Source organism: Stegastes partitus, unplaced genomic scaffold (assembly GCF_000690725.1).
Source record: "Stegastes partitus isolate 25-593 unplaced genomic scaffold, Stegastes_partitus-1.0.2 Scaffold111, whole genome shotgun sequence".
Classification (NCBI taxonomy): Eukaryota; Metazoa; Chordata; class Actinopteri; family Pomacentridae; genus Stegastes; species Stegastes partitus.
Window position 1 is genome coordinate 688,176 of NW_007577842.1, and position 20,894 is coordinate 709,069.

Genomic DNA, 20,894 nt, shown 5'->3' on the forward strand with positions numbered 1-20,894 from the left:
TGTGTGTGTGTGTGTGTGTGTGTGTGTGTGTGTGTGTGTGCTCCTGAGACTGCAAAGGGAAACTGAATGTTACCGACAGCACAAACAGCTCTCAGTCGTACCAGCATAGTGTCAGCTTGCAAGAATCTCAGACAGATTTTCCAAGAGATAAGTGACACAAAAACTAAAAATTTCAGATAAGAGGGAGTATTGACAACTTCTGGCGGCATTTTAGATGAAACCATATGAGGATAATGTAGCCAGTTCAATTCAAATAAATATCAAAGACAAAATTTCTGCCCTCAAAATTAATAAAAGCAATTTTTAAGTGTCAAAACAAGATGTTACCTACTTGAAATTATGCATGACGATAAAATAAACTTGGCTGGTTCTTTATTTGAGACCTGCCTAACAAAACTATTAGTCAGAAAACTGATTTTTGTTGAAGCAAAAATGTCACCTTCCAGCATGACTATCTGCATCTTGAATTATATTTTCATTATTTTCTGATGTTCTCCAGGACAAATGACTAATGAAAAAACTATTCAATCAATAAAAGAGTTGCAATTTTGCATTATTTCGATTCATAAAAATCTAATATACTGTAAAATGTCTTAAAATGATGAAAAAGTCCAAGGTACAACTTCAAATTGCATTTTACAGTTAACACTGAACAAGTGTATAAAACAGAAACAACACCAACATTTTTCACAAAGGTTCAGCCAGAACCAGAGAATATTTGGCATTAAATAACAAATCACTACAACCAATAAACTATTCAAGTGTTCCAGCCCTAATTAAGCCTTTTGGGTGCTCAATCTTAAGGTGAATAGTGATTTTTTTAAATGCTGTAAGGGGGGAGGAGGATGTGGAGGAAAGAGCACAGCTATTCTACAGATGTGCTGGCTTTCGGGCTTTAAACAGCAGAAGGGAATGCCAGATTTATTAAGATAAGTCTACAAAAGCTTAACTCAGCAATGGGTTTTTCTCTGAGATGCATGAAGACATTAAGAGGCTGGACTGCAACACAAATAACGGGTTCTGAAACGTAGCTTAGTCAAACATCCAGTGACTCAGTTGTTCCTTAGCAACCTGCCTGACCCAACCTGTTGACGCAGAGCTTGCTCAATAAACACTTCAGCAGAGAGGAAAAGGGAGGGGAGGAGACAGGGAACCCCCCCTCCATATGTCCAGTCCAGTGCTGACTTTGTGGGCTGGGTTTCTGCTTCCAGCTGTGATGCATTACAGTGCAGTCATATCTCCGTGTTTGCAGCCTTCGTGGCTTTATTTACAGCAATCAGCTATATGTCTGTGTGTGCTCCTCGCTTACCTTCCCCCCACTTAACTACAGAAAAACAAACACGGCGACCTATGTGGTTTCCTTGGTGGAGGAAAAACAGCTCTCAGGGTGTCTCCATAAATGCCAGCTTTGTCCCAGCAAAGGTGAGGAGTGGTTGGGTTTAGGGCAGGCAGTGGGGGTACCCAACCGTCACTAAACACTGATAGATTAACTCAAAGAAGTGTATGTGTACAGCTCTCTCCCCTCTCCTCCCTCCTCCTGTCTTCACCTTACTAACGCCTCAGGTAAAGTTACCTCACCTAGTGCAAAAGAAGTGAAAGCATCATTAAAACTCTCTCTGGCCCGCAGAGCTGACAGTTAACCATCTGGTGTTTCCATCTTCACAGTCAAACGCACAACTTAAAAAATGAACTTTTAAAGCAGGAGGACGACATAAAACACTGCGACTGAGTCGGTTATTCTGCTCACATTTTCCCATGTTTCACTGTTTCCTATTAAGTAGTCAGGTTGGAATATGGCTTGCAGAACAACACCCGCCCTACTTTCCACATAACTGGTCCAAATGTAAGGCGATGTCACTGTGGCTCCCAGGGTGGAAAAAAGAAAAAAAATTCCAAATTAAAGCTGCATTCACAAAACCACTTTCCCTTTTCTATTTTTACATTTTTCTAATCGCAGGCTCGAGTTGTGGAATGAATCACTGCTCCTGCTTGTTTTTCTTGCATAGCAACCAATCAGTATTGTTTATCTATTTTTAAAAAAAGAGCATCGTTGTTCTTGACTTTTGAAGGGCTGGGTGCAAACATTTTTGTCATGCCAACGTCATCCATAGGAGAGGAGGCAAAATGGAAAGAATTCTTCATGAGTCATTCAGTGTCAAGTCATGGAATCATGTTGGAGGTCCACGACACAGCCTGCCTTCACCTTGAGAATGAATGACTCTTTTTCTTCTAGTGTCCTGACACAGCCAACCAGAGGACAGAATCATGTTTACACAGGATTTTAAAAAAGTGAGCTGCAGTGCATGAATGGATTTCCAAAAGCAGTAGAACAGTGAGTCATGAATTGCTAGGTCTGTGTGTTTGTGTGTGTGCGCGCACGGCCCTGAGATCAAGAGGCCTCCCGCGTCAACTATGCTCTATTGACTCTGATCACATGACCGAGGGAATTCCAGCTCCGCTCTGCCAGATATTCACCAAGAGGCAGCAGATGAGGTAACACAATGCTCATGTGAGGGCTGACAGTGTGTTCATGACAGTCATAATGCTTGACATGAACTGATGCTGACTCTGTACGGGCACACAGTCATGATAGTCATGAGAAATGCTGTTTGCGTGACTGCGAAATAAAACAGCAGAATTGTGTGAATGAGAACGATACAAGCGTGCACATCCGACCTGATCTCTCAGAGGTTTTTGCACCATACATAAATAATTCGCTAAGGGTGTTTCAAGCCTCGAAATGCTCACAGCATCTCAATGTTGTGAGAAAAAAAATCCTCTGCAGTATTACATAACTCTATAGCTATTACCAGGGGCCAAAGCATATCAACATTTCCCTCTCTGAATACTACTATGACCTTCTTAGCTGCTGACACACTTTTGACTCAGACTATGGGGAACTGATGACTATCAATGGCCGAGAGCTGCCACTGATATCAAAATGAGGGGGATAAAAACACAACATAAATAAAAATTGGCTTTTTAATGTATTCACGCCAGCCTCCCATAGATGGAAGCCCTGCGTCATATAGAGCTACAATTGTCAGGTAATCCCATATTGAAAGTTTTTTTTTTTTTTTTTTTGACTAGGTGCAGATTTGATGCAGAGACACAAGCACTGTTGGAAGAAGTCATTCATTCGGGAGGTATTAAAATGACTAAGTTTGAAGTGAATTATCTTTCTTTTGATTCAGGGGGAAAGCCTTCAAGGACTTCTGGAGGTCCTTGAACAGATTTAAAAAATCTCATTGCTCAGGCGGACAACACTGAGGCTGTGGCTTAATTTAAACGCAATTTATCGTCAAGCCCACAGCCATGTGACAGAGTAGCTGCAGCGGTGTAACGCACTGTAACAGCTGAGTGACATGTAACAGCAGCAGGCTACGCTGTGAAGTAACGTTTCCTCAGCTGAGGGGTAACCTTAGGACTGACAAATCACTAATTTCACTGCGGGGCGCTGCTCGTAACCAAAAATAGTTATAAGGACGCGAGAGTGAAGATACAAAACGAGCTGTCAATGAAATATTTAGAGTCAGCACCACCCAGCCCCACTCTCTTCCTCTCCGCGCTACACTCGACAGCAGTTTTCACTGCGGAGCGGACACGAGACAACAAGCTGCCTTTCGCCACTCACCTCTGGAAGATATTCCACAGGAAGCCCTGGTCCGGAGGAGCGTTGATGTGAGGGGGAGCTCTGTACGGACTGTGGTACGCCATTTTAAAGGGAATGCTCAGGAAGAAATTGTGCGACTCGGGCTTGTCTTTCCTCCTGCTGTAGTTTCTCCTCTCGGCGGCTTCAATCAGACTCCTCCACCCGACGTTCACGTTACCGCCTGCCTCCGCGCGCTCAGGGGCGGGGCACTACCCAGAAGGAGAGTGACGTCACACCCTGCTTTCAGTAACAGTAAAAATAGAAACTGTAATGTTCACGTTACAATAAAGTGTAACATTCAAATTACTGATCAACTGTAACATTCAAGTTACCATTAACTGTTCCATTCAAGTGACTGTTAAACTGCGTCATTCAAGTTACTGATAAACTGTAACATTCAAGTTACTGATCAAGTGTAACATTCAAGTCATTGTTAAACTGCAACATTCAAGGTACTGTTAAACTGCAACATTCAAGTTACCTTAAATTATAACATTCAAGTTACTGTTAAACTGTAACATTCATCCATCCATCCATCCATTATCTATACACCACTTAATCCTCACTAGGGTCGCGGGGGGGCTAGAACCTATCCCAGCCAACTTAGGGCGAAGGCAGGGGACACCCTGGACAGGTCGTCTGTCTATCGCAGGGCCCTGTAACATTCAAGTTACCTCAAGTTACTGTTAAACTGTAACATTCAAGTTACCTTAAACTGCAACATTCAACTTATCATAAAGTGTAACATTCAAGTTACCTATCAATTGTAACAATCAAGTTACCATAAACTGTAACATTCAAGTTACTGAACAACTGTAACACTCAAGTTACCATAAACTGTAACATTCAAGTTACTTATTAACCAACATTCAAGTTACTGTTAAACTGTAACATTCAAGTTACTGATAATCTGTAACATTCAAGTTACTGATAAACTGTAAAATTCAAGTTACTGATCAAGTGTAACATTCAAGTTACTGTTAAACTGTAACATTCTGTGACACCAGAAAAACTCAATAAATATAATGGAGCTATCCCAGAATTATGCTTCAGGTGTGGAGAGGAGAGGGGGACGTTCTTTCATTGCGTCTGAATTCTTTATCCTGTGTGAACTGTATTTTTTGAAATTGAGAACCTTGCATAAACGTGAAAAATTTTCAAGCTTTCCCATGTTAAAATAAAGAAACTCTTGTTGTTATTGTTAATTATTTTGTTCATTTCTTGTTTTGTTTGTTTGTTTTTCTCTCTCAATCTATATAGTTACTATATTTGCAGGTCATATACTCTGTTCTTCACTAACTGATGTTACACAGACCTGGTATGCAAGTAAGAGTGATTTGAACACTAGACAATAATTTAGCTGCCCTTGATGTTTTTCTTGATGTGAGAGGACTCTTGTGTCTGTGTATTGTCAGAAGCAATGTGAAACTTCAATAAAAATAGTGTTGGAAAAACCTGTAACATTCAAGCTACCTTAAATTGTAACATTCAAGTTACTGATAAACTGTACAATTCAAGTTACCTTGAACTGTAACATTAAAGTTACAGATAAACTGTAACATTCAAGTTACTGATCAGCTGTAACAATCAAATTACCATAAACTGTAACATTGAATTAACAATTGAATTTCCCTTCTGGGATAAATAAAGTATTTTTCATTTTTCATTTCATTGTAGTTACTGATCAACTGTAACATTCAAGCTACTGATCAACTAACATTCAAGTTCCCATTAACTGTAAAATTCAAGTTACTGATTTACCAACATTCAAGTTACCGTCAAACCGTAACATTTAAGTTACCAATAAACTATAATATTCAAGCTACCTTAAACTGTAAAATTTTAGTAACTAATAAACTAACATTCAAGTTACCAATAAACTAACACTCAAGTTACTGACAAACTGTAACATCTTAGTTACTGATAAACTGCAACAGTCAAGTTTTTGACAAACTAACATTGAGGTTAATGGCAAACTGTAGCACTTGTTATACTTATGCCAGAAAGTTCCTATATGTGTATTTATATGGATGTATCCATATTACTTACAGAAAATACAGTCTTTGGTTGACATTTCACCGACTTTTGAGGCTTCCAACACTGGTAAAATGTGATGTGTGGCAAGAATGCCGCCCCAGCTTTGCAATTTTTTTGCTATTTTGACATGCTAATCTGATGATGTGGATTATTCATAAAACCACAAAAAACAATGTGTCTAAGGGGCTATATATTGTCTTTACATATGCAAAGTTTTGAGATATGGGAACATTTGATAAGTCAAAAACGGCTTCATATGTTGTTAAATTTCAACATGGAAAAAGTTCTTGGTCTTACTTGGAAATAAGGGACGTAACTCCCATTTTGGGGCATAATTGTCAACTTTAAAGCCTTATATCTCTGTACCCAAAACTCAGATGTTTGAAGCAATTTAAAGAAAAAAGGAGAGGAAAGCTTTGAGCTGGCATACTATTGCTCCAGGACAATGGCGATGCCAGGACAACGTGGCACTGTACAGCATGTATCTTTTACCTGACCTGAAGTCCTCCAGGCTGTTGAGGAGAATCTGGAGGCTCAAGATGTGACCTTTTTCTGCAAAAGGATAGTAAAGCTTGAACATCAGTGGAACAAGTGCGTTGAAGACGTATATGTTGAAAAAAAAGGCAAGAACAATCTTTCTCCTGTGACATTTTCTGGTGAGACCGAGAACTTTTCAAACTATTCTTGTAAGGGCAAAAGGCAGATTTTATGTACTGGTAATGTATTATAGAGCTAAAGCATTAAGAAGTTAATCTGATCCCCAAGTAGTGTGGGAAGAAGTATTCCCATGTTTAACTTAGGAAAAAGTATCAATATAACATAATAAAATTGATCCGCTACAAATAAAACAATCAAACGTTGAGCATTAGCACAAAAACAGTCAACCAGTACATAATGAAGACATTTCTATAGAAATGACACTTGTAGTTGGACAAGCTGGAGCTTGTTTTTCATTTTCTATACTTACTATGCTATACTTTATGTACTGTTGGGCAGTTTAATCTGAACTCTACAATGTGATATAAAATGCTTTTAAAAGATTCTATAATTGACATGTTTAGTGATTAAAGTCTCTTTTTCTATAACCTATACTGACAGTCTATAACTGGTAGCTATGGCTGTTTCCCATAGCAAAATAGTGGGGAGAAATATATATTACCAGGATACTTCCACATGCACAATATCCCTGTAAGAAAAAAAAATCTATAATATTGCCTAATTGTGATTGTCATTATTCACAGACAAATCTCCTAACCTAAAACTCCTAAAGTACCATAAACGCCCCCAAACTGTCAGTGTTCCTATTTTTTTCTCTGAACTGTCAGTGTTCCTATTTTTTTCTGTAGCACCTGAATGCAACACAAGTTTTACGTTCAGTATGAATCTCCATCTGATTGGTCCGCCCTGATTTAAACGCGGGAAAACCGTATTGCACTTTAGTAGCTAACTTAGCTTTTAATTTTACCCATCAGTCCAATTCCTAAATTTTAATATTTCGGTTTAATTTCGCTGCTGTTTCTATAAAGGTGAAACAAAATGTTTTACTACCCGAATGTTCTCCAACGTCATACTGGATGTTTTTCCACAATTTGGTAAGTAAAAAAAGCCAACTAGTTAGCATGTAGCTACAAAGCTAGCAAACTGCTAATCATGATTGCAGCAAGGATCAAGAAAATTTTACAAGTGTGTGTTTTGTTTATTTTTAGGTTAGCAGCTACCAGAGGTATCAGAATCACTCGCAGAGAGCTTCTCAGAGTAAACGTCAAGCGAACCTGGTAAGAATTGTGTTATCACCTTTTCTGTGCCATTTCGTTACTAGCAGGACAGATAAATTTCATAGGTTAGGCAGACAGTTTTCTTTAAAAGTTTACCTGTAAGGCACTTTACAAACATATTTTACATTAAAAATTTAAAATTCTATCTGTGTGCTACAATTCAAATTTTCAGCAGTTTGCTTTAAAATCATTGGTGTGTCGGTAATTGGGGTGAAAATATTAGCTAACGAGAGAAATTTCATCTGTCTTTGCCTAACAACCTAAAAAAAATAATGCTATACAGTACTCAGAATGGGTGTCTGGAAGATGATTAAACAGAAGCATGGTCAGTCCAAATACAGTAAAAGCAAGTCTGTGTTGCCTTATTTGACGTAATCTATGCATTTTCATGTTAATTTTGACCATTTGATCTACAAAAATATGAATTCTGTTCGAGCAAATGAAACCTCAATTTACAAACTGCTTTAAAAAGTATTACTATTAGTTCTTATTATTTTACCACCGGTAATTTTCCTTTGCCTCTGGTTGTTTTGGAGACACTTGTAATTTTCCTTAGCCTTTGGCTCTTTTGGAGATACCAAAAGTTCTTCCATGCATGAAGAACTCTACAATTGCATTATAGTATATCTGTAATACATTATTTTTACCGGTTCAGTTCTTTAAGATGATAAATATTGTGCATTTCTCTAACTCATGTTGTTAAATGTTTCCAGCATGGACATCCTGGACTATGTGACTGCACAGGTTCTTCCGCCACAACCCAACCTACCCAAGCCTCGGTTCTCTCTCTATCTGTCGTCCCAGCTGCAGTATGGAGTGGTTGTTGTCTACCACCAGCAGTGTGGCTTCCTGCTCGGTAAGAGAAAAGGATCAAGAAAGAGTAGAACGATGAGAAGCTCAAAATTCTAACCAGGTATGACTCCCCTCGACATTGTCTGCACGCAATGTTCTGTCACTCCCTGCTAAGAGAGGGAGAAGAGAGAGGGATTAAATGAGGGGCAGCGACTGGAAAATAAAGACTTTGCTTCATTATTCAATATAAAACTCCTTCACTATATGTTGAGTGACTGTGGCAGTAATCTAATTTTATAACATTTACCAGAAACCTAGGAGAAAAGTAAGTTGGGTTTAAACAATTTGGAGTAATTTTATGTTAGCTTACTGACACAGGATTAACAGAAAATACAGCCAGAATGATTTTCAGCAGAAATAAGAAACACAAAAATGCAAACACAATGCAAACACAATGCAAACCAACTTCATTATTTTGTGTTGCACAGTTTTAAGGTTAGCTCAAGGTGAAAAGGGGAAATGCTGTTTGTTTTTCTTTTGCAAAACACAACAGACAAATTGTCTCAGTCAGTTCTTTCAATCCCAGCAGTGTAGTTTTGTTGTAAACCTGAAACAGTGCTATCCTGGCACTCTGTATTATGCATGTGTCCCTACTCACGCTGGTAAGTGTGATTTAGAGGCCAATGTGGAGCTAATGAAAGCAATATCATCAAACACAGCTCAGCAGTCTCTATTCATCCAGTCTTAAATTACACCATGACACTGATATTGCATCGGATAGATCTGCAATCATGCTGTTGTCATGGTTGATGAAAACGGTGACACACAATGCAGGATGATCAGCAGTGGAAGAAGCCAAGAAAGCAGCCACTCTCTATTGTCTGCAGTGTCTTTTGGATTCAGTAATGGCATTTAATTTCATCCATCACTAGAATAGAATAGAACCTCCCAAGGCTATTGCCTATTTTGTGTGTGGGTAATATGTTCATACTGTATTTCATAAGAATGGCATAGAGCATAGCCTCATTTTTGCCTCATTGGCACCTGCTCATGTGTAGACAAGATTTGTAATGGTCACATCCGTTACCTTTGTCACCCTTGTATCTGCTTCTGTTTCTGCCGAAAAATGTGCATTTCTGAGAGGCGCATGTGTGAAAACTTTTAACGCCCTTTCTAATTTCCAGAGGAGGTTCAACAAACCATTGACCGTCTGCTGCGCTCTAAGAGATGCATCCATATTGACATGGCTGAATCTGACAGGTCTGCACACACACAAAACACACACACACACACACACACACACACACAGGCTGATGATGCACAGATAAAGGAAGTTTTGTATCATGGGGCATTTAAATTTGAAGCTGATCTGTGAGGATGTTGTACGAGTTTGGTGAGTCTGAGCTCAAAGGCTTTTGGTAGAATATTTATGAGAGAGATTATTTCAGGAATGAAGACTGTGAAAAAGAGAAGGTAGTGTTTTATTGAGTGAGCGAAAGGACAAATTGAGCTACTTTCATGTGAACGGCTGTGTAAATGTTGAATAAGCTATGCTATGGAACAGCAGTAATGTACAAGCTCTCCTGTCTGCAGATGCAATATATCGTTCCACATTCTGCATTGTAAATATGCTCTACATTAATCTTATCCCAGTGATATTTCATTATTTTATAAATCCGTAAAACTACCAGTGCAAATGCATAGTAATACATAAGCCAGTGCAACACTTCAAACTGTATAGGATACTTTAATATGTTCAGTACTACCAGTTATGTGTCACTCTTCATATCTGGTAGGATTGCTTTGGACATTCCGGACAGCCTGTATATGATGGAGAAAGCAGAAGGAGCTCAAGACCCCTTCTTTGGTCTCATGGAATCATGCCAACTCCCCAGCCCCTATAGAATACACCAGGTACAGGTGTGATACATATAACAGTACAGCCATACATTGTATATATCTCAACAACTGTCAGGCAATCTAAACAGGGTATGTAATCCAAAGTCTGTGGCTGCAGTTCACCAGTAATCTCTCACCATCTGCAGATAACCATCAGGTGAGGTTTCCACTCTGTAAACATAGGCAGGCAGGATGAATATGGGGAAAAAACATTGTCAGAAACCTGTAGCCACAGCTGTTACAATAATAGTTGTATTTACCCAAAATCATAATTACACCAAAAAAAATCATGTTATGTAGGTCCCCCTCATGTTGCTATGACTGCTCGAAACCGTCAGAACATGGACACAGAACCTTTGAGGGTGTCCAGTGGTGGCACCAGGATGTTAATCGTAATTTATCTGGATTCTGTGGGGGGTGTAGAGGGACTTCTGTCGATCGGGCTTGTTAAGGTGCATCTCCTGGATACTTGATTGGGATCTGGGGTGTTTGAAGGTCGGGTCAGCACCTTTGGCTCTTTGTCTCGTTCCTCAAGCCTTTTCAGAGCAGTTTTTCCCATGTGGAGGGGCGCATTGTCCCACTGAGGGAGGCCGCTGCCATCAGTTAGTGCTGTTGTTCTCGGGGGCGTGCTTGGCATGCAGCAATGTTTGGATGCAGAGTTCGTGTCAGAGTAACATCCACATTAATGTGAGGATCTTAAGTTTTCCTGCAGAACATTGCATTTAACAAGATCATCAATGTTAAAAACTTCACCTATCTAGCTTTAATTTTGTGGCTGATCAGTGTAGGAGATTTAGGTGTATAAGATATCTTAACCCATGATACAGCACATCTATACCTGGGAACGTCTCGCACCAATTGCAGCTTCCAAGGAAATATTTCCACTTCTAAAGAACAGTTAATTGATGAAACAGGACACTTTATGTAAGACTATATTGGCCCTTATCCAAAAACATTGTTAAACTTCTGATGTCCCACACAACTGCAATTTTATCAGTGTATTAAATAATAAGTAGGTACTACATTAAGCTCAAATGCTCAGCTGCAAGTGACAGTTTCTAACCACTGTCCAGATACAGTAAAGGTTTAACCTAAGTACATTCATAAAGGCCACACCTTTCCAAAGGTGAAGTAAAGCATGTCAATTACCTAATTACCACGTCATACAGTCACAGCTTGACCTGTTAGAACATCCTGCTCAGTTTTTTTCCCACATCTCATGACATCTCAAGTTACAAATCACCGCTTCCTTGTGTCATAGTTTTATGTTTATATGTTTCATGCTTTTATTGTCTATGTACACAGGTCACTCCCATTCTGGTATATGTCCAATATACCTCCACACAAGCCTTGGGTGTTTTCAGATACAGTAATTCACAACAGATAACGCACTCTGGCCAACGTAAATCAGGCAGACACGGCTGAACTTTGTCCTTCTTGTAATCATTCCCAGTGCATCAACCATCTGGGGCTTTATTCTTCGATAGACAACACAGCATGGGAGCAGTGATACAAAGATATTTCACTGGACACTATCATGGAATTTAAAGGCTCCCTGCACTGCGATGCAAATTAGAAACCTGCTGTGTGTTCGGATTCAAATTTGAATTTCACTATCAGTACATCAGGGTGTCAGGCAGGCCATATGACTCACCTGATCCCTTGTTACACATAGTGTTCACCACAGAGTACCATGTGTACCCAAAGTTAAGCCTTTTGGTAAACAGAGTCATCCCAAGTCATCCAAAAAAAGTGAACATAAATGTGTTTCTGTGTGCAGTGTGTCACATGATGCTTGTAATGTTTATTTCTAGACACAGTTTGTGACTGAAGAGGTGGGTTCACAGCACTCCCTGGTGCCTAGTCCCCACACTGCACTTGACAAAGATGGTGAGAAGAATATTTCAACATTTGAGCCACTGTGGCTGTGTCCCATTTCAGGGATGACCAGTTTTTAAGTCCACATTTCAAGACCAAAGGTAATTATGGCTTTATAAGTTGGCCCCATGTGAAGGCTCTTAGAATCTTTGAAGGACATGGCTATTTTTTATTTATTTTTTTTTTTTTTGCATTAATGGTCTTAGAATCCATCTCCCATTTGTCTCAGAACCACTACAGTAAATCGTATTTTACTATCTGAACTAGGGATGATGTGCGGGTTCAGCCTCCAGTCCTCAAAAGACAAAACCTGTGTGGACTTTAAAAGAGATCTCATCTGAAATAGGACACAGCTCACTGTATGACAATATTTATAACTGTGCTATTCAAAAATGATTTTTCAGTATGTCTCTAAATAACAAGTGACACTTTAATTACTCACTTTACTAAACTTACCTACATTAATAAGAAATGTTCAGAGGATTTAAAAATTGCTCTCTTAACCCTCCTATTATCTTTGGGATCAATTTGACTTCGTTCAGTGTTTAACATCTCTACATAAGTCATTGATGTAATTTTTTCAGTTTTATTTAAAGGGCTATTTAAACTTGGGTAAACAATTTTAATTATGATATTTTCTGGAGGTTTAAATTGCTGGGGTCAAATTGAACCCAAGGATAAACTATGTCAGTAAATTTGAATGTAATAGGAGGGTTAATGGGCTTAAACCTTGCTATGCCAAAATGTTAAATTGTGAGGTTTCTATTTGTCTGCTTTTAGATAAAATTTGAATGAAACTTTAATGGCATCATTGAATTAATCTAATATGATCTGCCCAAAGTGGATTTAAAATGGGATCAATCCCAGACTAAGTGCAGGCCTAAATTTCACTGTTCTGGCTTTTTTCTCCCTAAAACCATCATTCAAGTGCAGCAAACAGGTGATTCTCAGCGTTTCTCTTCTGATGCTTCAAACATACTTGCCACCTAATTCCTCCTGCTGTGCTAAACCAGGTTTCAGGTCATCTCCAGCTGCCATCACTATGATGGAGAAGGAGCAGTTCGTCATCACCACTGCTGAGGTAAACTTTCTGTCAGATCCAGGCACAAGAACAAGTCCAGTCATCATTTTGAAACCCAGCAGGTGTCCTGCTAATCACTGAGCTCGGATGCGGACCGTGTGCCCACAGCATCTCTAGTTAACATCTTCGTCGCACGTTCGATACTTCCTTTCCTGTCACCACTCTGCCTCAGACTATGAGATGAGAATGTTTTGTGTTTATGACAAAGATGCACAGGTCTCTTTAAGTGAGTTTCGTGGGAGGTATCTGTTTCAGTGAGTTAATGGTCTTGAGGGATGCGGACATAAAATGCTTGATGGCAAACAGACTGTCCTGAATTCACCTCTCAATAGCCACAATGTTTAAAAGAAGGCAGACCTACATTCTTGTAGTCATAAGAGCAGCTATGATTCGCTGCTGTAACTTGAGTCGAGCAGTACCTTCACACACTATTAGCCATCACTGTGTCCCTTAGATACGAATAATGCTCCTCCTGAAGCATCATCAGCTGATGAAGTCCATTTTGGCTTGAAATGATCTGACTTAAGTACATCAGCCTGCACTAACAGTTTGCTCACAGAGACATGTTGCTAACATCTCTGTTTATTTCTTTTTATTTATTTTTCCTTTATTTAACCAGGTGGGTTAATTGAGAACAGATTCTCATTTACAATAACGACCTGGCCAAGAGGCAGCACAGAGGAGAAAATACAATAAAGGGAATACATCCAAAAAAAAAAAAAACAGTATACTTGACTGCCTCATGGCTTTGTTTTTGCTTTGCAGGCAAAAGTCTGCTGTTATCTATACTTCTGTTTAGTTGTTGCATTTTAGTTTGTGTTTTTGCTTACATTATTCTTCCTCTTTTTTCCTCTGATTGTCCCCCTTTTGTCTGCATCAGTATTTTGAGGGAGATGACTTTCCTGAAGCCACAGACAGAGACATTGACTTGTTGATGGAACAACCGGACCAGTTCCGTAGCGGTGCGTGTTTCTCTCATAAACATAGATCAATGCAAATATAGTTTATATGCATGATTTAGTTGTTTAGTCTGATATTAAACTGTAGGTTTGCAGTAATTTTTGGAAGTGTGAAGTGTCTCGCTCACCAGTTCACAAAATGCTCCTCTCTTGTAACGCGTCTGCACCAGTCAGCCAGGTGTCACTGCTGTAATTGCAAAAAAAAAGAAAAAAAGAAATTCTGCCTGTGTGAGCGCTTTCGTTACCAGCAAGAAAAGGTTTCTTTTCTGGAAGCAGTTTCATTTCAGGGGCGAACAGAGACAGAATGAGATAGTCTGTGTTGCTTTAACAAAGACTAAGAAAGAATACACATCTGCCTACTGGTATTAACAAAGACAGGATGGACAACAGGACAGTAGCTTGTGTTTGAATGGGTAGAATTTGTTTTCGCTCTCAGTTTCTTGCATTAAAACATCAGTAAGAGAGGGGATTTGTTAAAAAGCGTGTTACAATAAGGAATAATTCATAATGTAAATCATGTGCTTCATTAATGAGCTTTTGAGATCATTTTGGGGAATATGTGCTCACATGAGTGGCTGTTAATTTGTGTCTCTGTGTTTTGTATGTGTTGTGTTGTGTTTTCTTGTGCTTAATGTGGGCACTGTATGTGTTAAACAGAAGTGGAGGGGAGGACCAGGGAAGTTGAGGGAGCCATGTCTTCTGTTGACCAGTGAGTCAATGCCGTGAGAGCACCAACAGAGCACTAATAATTTCATGGTGGCATTACCAGTTAGCCTTTGTACACTGACAGAAGAAAAAAGAGACTTTTAAAATATCAAGGAAACAACTGACTGATGATTTCATCATAGTTTGGTCAAAATGTTAATCTCAAAGCTGCAACAACAACCTTTGTCACGATATCTAAACACGTTTGGAGTCGTGTGTGCCGTCAGTGTGAGTGGGTTATTTTTTCCAGGCTGAAGGAGTCGATGTTGGGGACGGAGCGGGACAGCGTGTGGCTGCTGGATGAGGAGTCCGGTCGACCTGTGGAGGTTCTGCTGGAACCTGTTGCCCTGGAGATGACCCCTCCACATGTTGCCATGCCAACTCCACCCTCCGGGAAAGTGGGAGACATAGTGACAGAAAGCCTCTGTGAAGAGGTGAGACATTGGTGATGCTGGCTGTTACTAGTTTTGTGAATCGGTAAAAGATGAACTGTGTGCTATTGCCACTAACTGCTGAATTCAAAGCAAGTAACTCAGAACATGCATAGCTTTTGGAAACATACTGCCATTACCGGAGACATTTTTACACTGGTTTGTTCATTGAAACCAGTTATTGTTTTTTCTAATTGCTTAAATGAAAAATACAGACTGCTAAATGTACATTTAGTGCATTTGTGCAGCAATTATGAACGGAAAACAACTGACGTACAGGAAAGACTGAGCTGTAAGTTACAAATAAAGTGACACAAGTATTTTGTTTTGTTTTGGAAACAGGTAATGGAAAGCACATGAGGGTGTGTCAACACATTGAACTGGGGTGTGATGTCATTTTACAGTGCTCTAAAACATTCAAACTATGTATTTCTCGTTCTGCCGTCAGGTGGTTGCTCCTCCTTTAAAGAAGCGAGGTGGACGAGGCAGGCGTCAGCTGGTTTTTGCTGACCCTCAGATGCAGATATCCGACACAGCAATGAAGGAGCAGATTGGAAACCCGACGGCTGAGACACTGGACCCGGTAGTGAACATAATCACATAAAGTCACTTAACAACAGCAATTAGAGATTTGTCTGTCTGAATTCGCTGAATGAATTTAATGTAATGACAGTTTCAGATATTTAATTAAGGTTTGGACCACTTGCACCTGCCTGCAGGAGCACACATTGAACAGCTTCTTCCCTGTCAACCACACAGAGCATACCAAGAGGTGTATTCATTATATGCATGTACAAGAATGTATACTCTTTCAGTTGACAGGGATCGATGGTTCACTGAGCAACTGAATTTTCAGTCTTTGCTGGTCTGTAATCAAAGTCTTGCGATCAAAGTGTCTATTCACCAGTGTACCAGTTAATTAAACTCCAGCTCTCTAGTTCTCTTCCTTCTGTCCAAACCCCATGGAATAGTGCTCATTGATTTTATTGTTTTCCTTCTTTGCTGCTTTTTTCTCTTCCTTCCTTCCTTCCTTATGTCTGGCAATTCCTCTGAGCTGCTATGATTGGCTGTTACCCCTCTCTTTCTCTCTGCAAATCTAGCTTGGACCATCCACACTAGAACAGTCAAGCTAATATCTTGTTTTTCCTCTCAGTCAATGGCGTTGCTGGACCTTCAATCTCTGACCAAGCATGCCAGTCCTGCTCAGCTCTTCAGCACCCCCTGTGGATGTCAGTACTAAGTGCAACACTTTACCTATGGATGCTGAAACGCCAATACAATGGAGTGAACAGTTATTTCTAATATCGCTTTTTTTCTAGAATGATGAAACTGTAGGAGAGAGTTAAGATTATGAAATAGCCCTCCTATTATCTCTGAGGTCAGTTTGACCCCATTCAATGTTTAACATCTCTAATCTCTAATCATTGACATGATTTTTATGAGTTTTATTTAAAGGGCTATTTACACATACACTTGGGTAACAATTTTAATTATGATATTTTCTGGAGGTTTAAATTGCTGGGGTCAAATTGAACCCAAGGATAAAAGATGTCAGTAAATTTGAAGGTAATCGTAGGGATAACAAACAAAAGAATATTGAAACAGAAAGCTACAAAAACACAATGACAAAATAGATGACTGCATAACAGTGTGGCATGTTGTTAGTGTCATCTTGCAGTGGAAGAAGGGATTTATGAATAACTTCCTAATCTTTGACATCTTATACTTTAAAAGATGCACAAGTGGTACAGTAGCTCTGCAAACTTCTCTTCGAAGAAACAAATAGTAAATAAATATCTTAAGAATTAAAGCTACACAGTTGTTCAGTTTTACATGTAAAAAGTTTAGGTGAGCCATAAAAAGGCTCATATACCTTTTGCTTTAAGTAAACCTGCAACCTGTCTGTGTTTTTAGAGTCTGTAGAGTAAATCTCTTAAACTATGTGCATGTTTTTTAATCAGCCACAAGCTTGTAGGGCCTCAGGAACTTTTTATTAGTATTGACTACAGCACTTAATAGCAACCTGTGAAAAGCAATGGCTAACCACAGTTTCTCAATGATCAGCACTGGTGAGGAAAATACAGAATAATCTTTCAGCATTACAAACATTCTGCCTCCTGACCCCTCCGTAGCCCTCCTCCATGCTGACCTCCTGTCACTATGGAAACAGCAGGCCTCCCTCGCTGTCCTGCCCGGACAAGGGGACAAAAACAAAGGAGAGGAGGAGGAGGAGGACGATGAAGAGGCGAGAAGGGAGTCAGAGCAGGACAGAGAAATCCTGAGGATGGAGAGGAAGAGGAGGCGCTCAGGCATGAAGGAGGTGTGTTTGTGTGAAGCTACATTTTGAAAGGAGGTGGGGAGAGTTCAGCCAGCTGTGTGGAGCATGTAAAGCAGTGGTAGTTGTAGCAGTGACTGATTAATCATCTCACCAAATTCCACTTTCATGTCATTGCAAAACCTGTGAGTGTATTTGTGAAACTGCAGCTATACTAATAAAGGTGATCTGTTAGGCAGCTAGCCTGCAGTCATAGCCTGCCAGCTGAGCGTGTTCAGTTCAGTGGTGAGACAAATTAGATTATAAACCTTTCTATTTCATAAAACTCCCTCTCTCTTTCTCTCTCAGATTACCAGTGAGTCAGGGCTGCAACCAGCAGAAGGCTCATGTAAGAAGTCTTCCTCTCTCTCTCAGACACGTTAGTTTTCAGATCATGTTTTGGAAGCACAATAAACAGATTATTGACTTCATTGTGTGTTTGTATGTAAACAGCTGTGTTAGATGTGATCCTGGACATATCCAAAGAAGATAAATCTGCGAGCGATGTCATTACTCCTGTCGGCAGATGGTACGTCTCTGACGGATACACAGGCGGACAGCTAGATGGATAGGAAACAGATCACTGTGTGTGCATGTGTGTGCGTTTGTGTAGGTCTCCGCAGGAAGAAGTCCAGCCACCAATGGAGCCTATAGCAGAGGAAAACATTGAGCTGCCCGAGGCTCAGACTGATACAGAGAGCAGGAGCATGCTGAGGTACTATGATACACAGTCTAGTGAGCTCACAAGCACACACACACACACACACACACACACACACACACACACACATACATACTTGGCTGGCTGTGATTTTATTCCACATGACTTCAAGGAAGTCACAAGAAGCCTTTTGCAGATGCACACCTTTAAATAAAACATCAAGGTGCGAGAAGTGAGAATCATGCTGGTGATATATTCTCTGGATATAAAACCCATTTAGGATTTAATGTGGCAATGCTGGATGGGAAAAGGCAATGCTGCAAACCTTTCATTGACATTTTTTTGTCCGTCCTGACCCCTGAGTTTGAATTGCTGACTCTGTATTGGCGCTGCAAAACCTCCAGTTGCACTTTATTGAACTAATATTCCCTCATGTTGAGATGTGAAGACTCCAGATTCAGTGCTGTTGCCAGAATCACCCTGATGTGATTAGTAGTTGTGGCGTGGCATTTTCCCCCTGCTCTCTCTGTCTAAGTGGCTTTTGACAAGAATATTCAGCTTACTGTGATGTGTGCAAGAAATTAGTCCACTGCTCTTTGGTTTGATCAAAACACTTCCAGTGCCAGTTACGCCCAGTTAAACCCCAAATTAGTCATACCCACGAAAAATGTTGATTTATAGTGAATTTTTTAATTTTTTTTTTACCAATGGGTTTCTTCTGGCTGGAAATGACTTTGAAAGCAGTGAGATGTCATGTTAGAGATGTTAATAATACATTTGAAAGTTTTTCAATGTTTTTTTAAATTTTTATTTAAAAAACAAATGTTTTTATGTGTTCTATGCCACAGTTTTTTGAAAAAAATGCAGCTTCTATACTGTTCCAAATGGTTCTGCTCATGTCTAATATATTCTAGAGCATTCTCACTGAGAACAGCTGCAGTACTCCTCTCGTCAGTCAGCAGTCAAATGCAAGTCACGGCTAAAAACTTCCTGTTAGGTTTCATCACTGAGGGAGAGGTTTGCATTGGGAAAGGCTATAAAGCCAAATCCAAGTGATTTCAAGAGCCAGTAGGCACAATGCAAAAAATATTAAAAAAGTACAGAGTTCCACTCTGTGAGAAGTCAAAGATTCTGGTGGGAAGCCAAAAATGATCCTGCACTGGCAAGAATGAGTGTGAGGGGCAACAAGATCCAAGGATCAACGCTGAACAATTCTGATAGCAACATCTAAAGGCAGACACCACAAAAGGCTGGTCTTCATGGGTGCTGAGCAAAGTGCAATCCACTTCTCCAAGACAGGCACACAAAGCTCACCAGGACAAAGAAGAAAGCTTCTGGTCAGATGAGATAAAAACAGAGTTGTTTGGACACAGATGTGGGAGAAACATTCAACCCCAAGAACATCCATCCCATTGAGAATCAGGGGAGGGAACTGAAGACCAGAGAGATGTCAAGAAGGCCTTCCAACCTCAAAGACCTTTAAATTATCACACAAGAGGTCCCAAAGTCCCTGTGTTGCTCAGTTCTAATAATTAATCAAACTGGATATGAGACTTGTTGTCTGCAGTGTCACAGGCTGACCTGCTTTCTAAGTTGTTGAACATCTGCTTTGAAATTCAAATTAGAAACCAGCACAGAGGTCTGAGTCTGGGCCACAGACGTGTTTCCCAATTAAAATCGTCTATCAGAAGTCAAAACTTTTGGTTGACCGTCATAGATTTAGTGTAAATGTCCCATATTGGCCAGTCAGCGTCAGTGCATTAGTATGAAGCATTCGTGTGATCCAAGTAAAACTTTGAAAAAAAAATCTCAATAAATGTTCAATGTTACAATTTCTTGGTATAAAAACAGTAAAATCTGATGTTACTTATCAGAATTGCATAGTGGATTCTTGGCTCCTAGTATGGCCTTCAGAGTGATTGTTCGTTGAATCCTGTTGTGCTTTTCTCTTCTCCAGCTGGATCTCCTCAAACCTGCAGAGCTTTGGTAAAGTCACCTTTGACTCATTGCTGCCCCCGGAGGCCGACCGCTCCACTGCAGCTCACACGCTCTACAAACTGCTGGGTGAGGAAATCAAAACCTGCAGTTCTCTGAACACTGAACACATCCTGTTCTGTTGTTAATGGAGTAGCAGTACTGACCTAGAAACTGATAGTAACTAGTGTTATTATAACGGAGAATTCATTTTTAACTGTATTCATTTCTCTGCAGCATTCTGTGATACTGTCAGGTTTGTTCAGTGAAACATGGTGATGAATGGTATTCATTGTTGTCCCTCAGAGCTGCTGTCTGCTGGACAGGTGACTGCAGGTCAAACTGAACCGTACAGTGACATCACTATAAAGCCTGCAGCACTCAGCATGGATGTCTGAACACCAACAGAGTCACACTCAGCTCCCACAGAGTTACAGTTACTATAATCACACTGCTGGATCCTGTTTGTAGCACCTCCATAAGGACATTCAATCTGAGCCTTTCAACTTTAACCAAAAACACATCATCAGTTATCTGTGTTTTTATGCTTATATTTAAAAAATCTTCAGAAGAGTAAAACATCAAACTGTACTTTAAGAATGGTTACAATATTTTTTACTTTTTTTTTTATATACCATGTTAATCTTGCTCAGATTTGTTCGTCTGGTTGTATTTTTAAACAGTTTGTTAGTGTTTCACATTCTGATATTGAAATTTGAAACCAGCAGATTTTGTT

General features: G+C 39.8%; 2 protein-coding genes across 3 annotated transcripts in view; one reads left to right on the forward strand and one right to left on the reverse strand.

Annotated features, from left to right (window-relative positions):
• pdcd6 (programmed cell death 6) overlaps positions 1 to 3,829 on the reverse strand; it is a 23,703-nt gene extending 19,874 nt beyond the window's left edge. The window contains exon 1 of one of the 2 annotated variants that reach the window (XM_008277953.1): positions 3,635 to 3,829. In XM_008277953.1, the coding sequence (XP_008276175.1) occupies positions 3,635 to 3,717 (83 nt within the window). In that variant the 5' untranslated portion in view covers positions 3,718 to 3,829. The remainder of the gene's footprint in view (positions 1 to 3,634) is intronic. The other variant, XM_008277954.1, reaches the window with a different exon arrangement.
• A 3,396-nt stretch (positions 3,830 to 7,225) lies between these two features.
• Positions 7,226 to 20,556, forward strand: rec8b (REC8 meiotic recombination protein b). The gene is made up of 19 exons (XM_008277969.1): positions 7,226 to 7,281; positions 7,396 to 7,464; positions 8,178 to 8,320; positions 9,441 to 9,516; positions 10,053 to 10,170; positions 11,970 to 12,029; positions 12,128 to 12,134; positions 13,047 to 13,114; positions 13,995 to 14,076; positions 14,731 to 14,782; positions 15,029 to 15,212; positions 15,658 to 15,792; positions 16,363 to 16,438; positions 17,342 to 17,529; positions 17,833 to 17,872; positions 17,977 to 18,052; positions 18,137 to 18,238; positions 20,142 to 20,248; positions 20,465 to 20,556. Exons 1-19 carry the CDS (start codon positions 7,226 to 7,228, stop codon positions 20,554 to 20,556), a joined length of 1,731 nt encoding a protein of 576 aa, XP_008276191.1.
• The last annotated feature ends 338 nt before the right edge of the window (positions 20,557 to 20,894 follow it).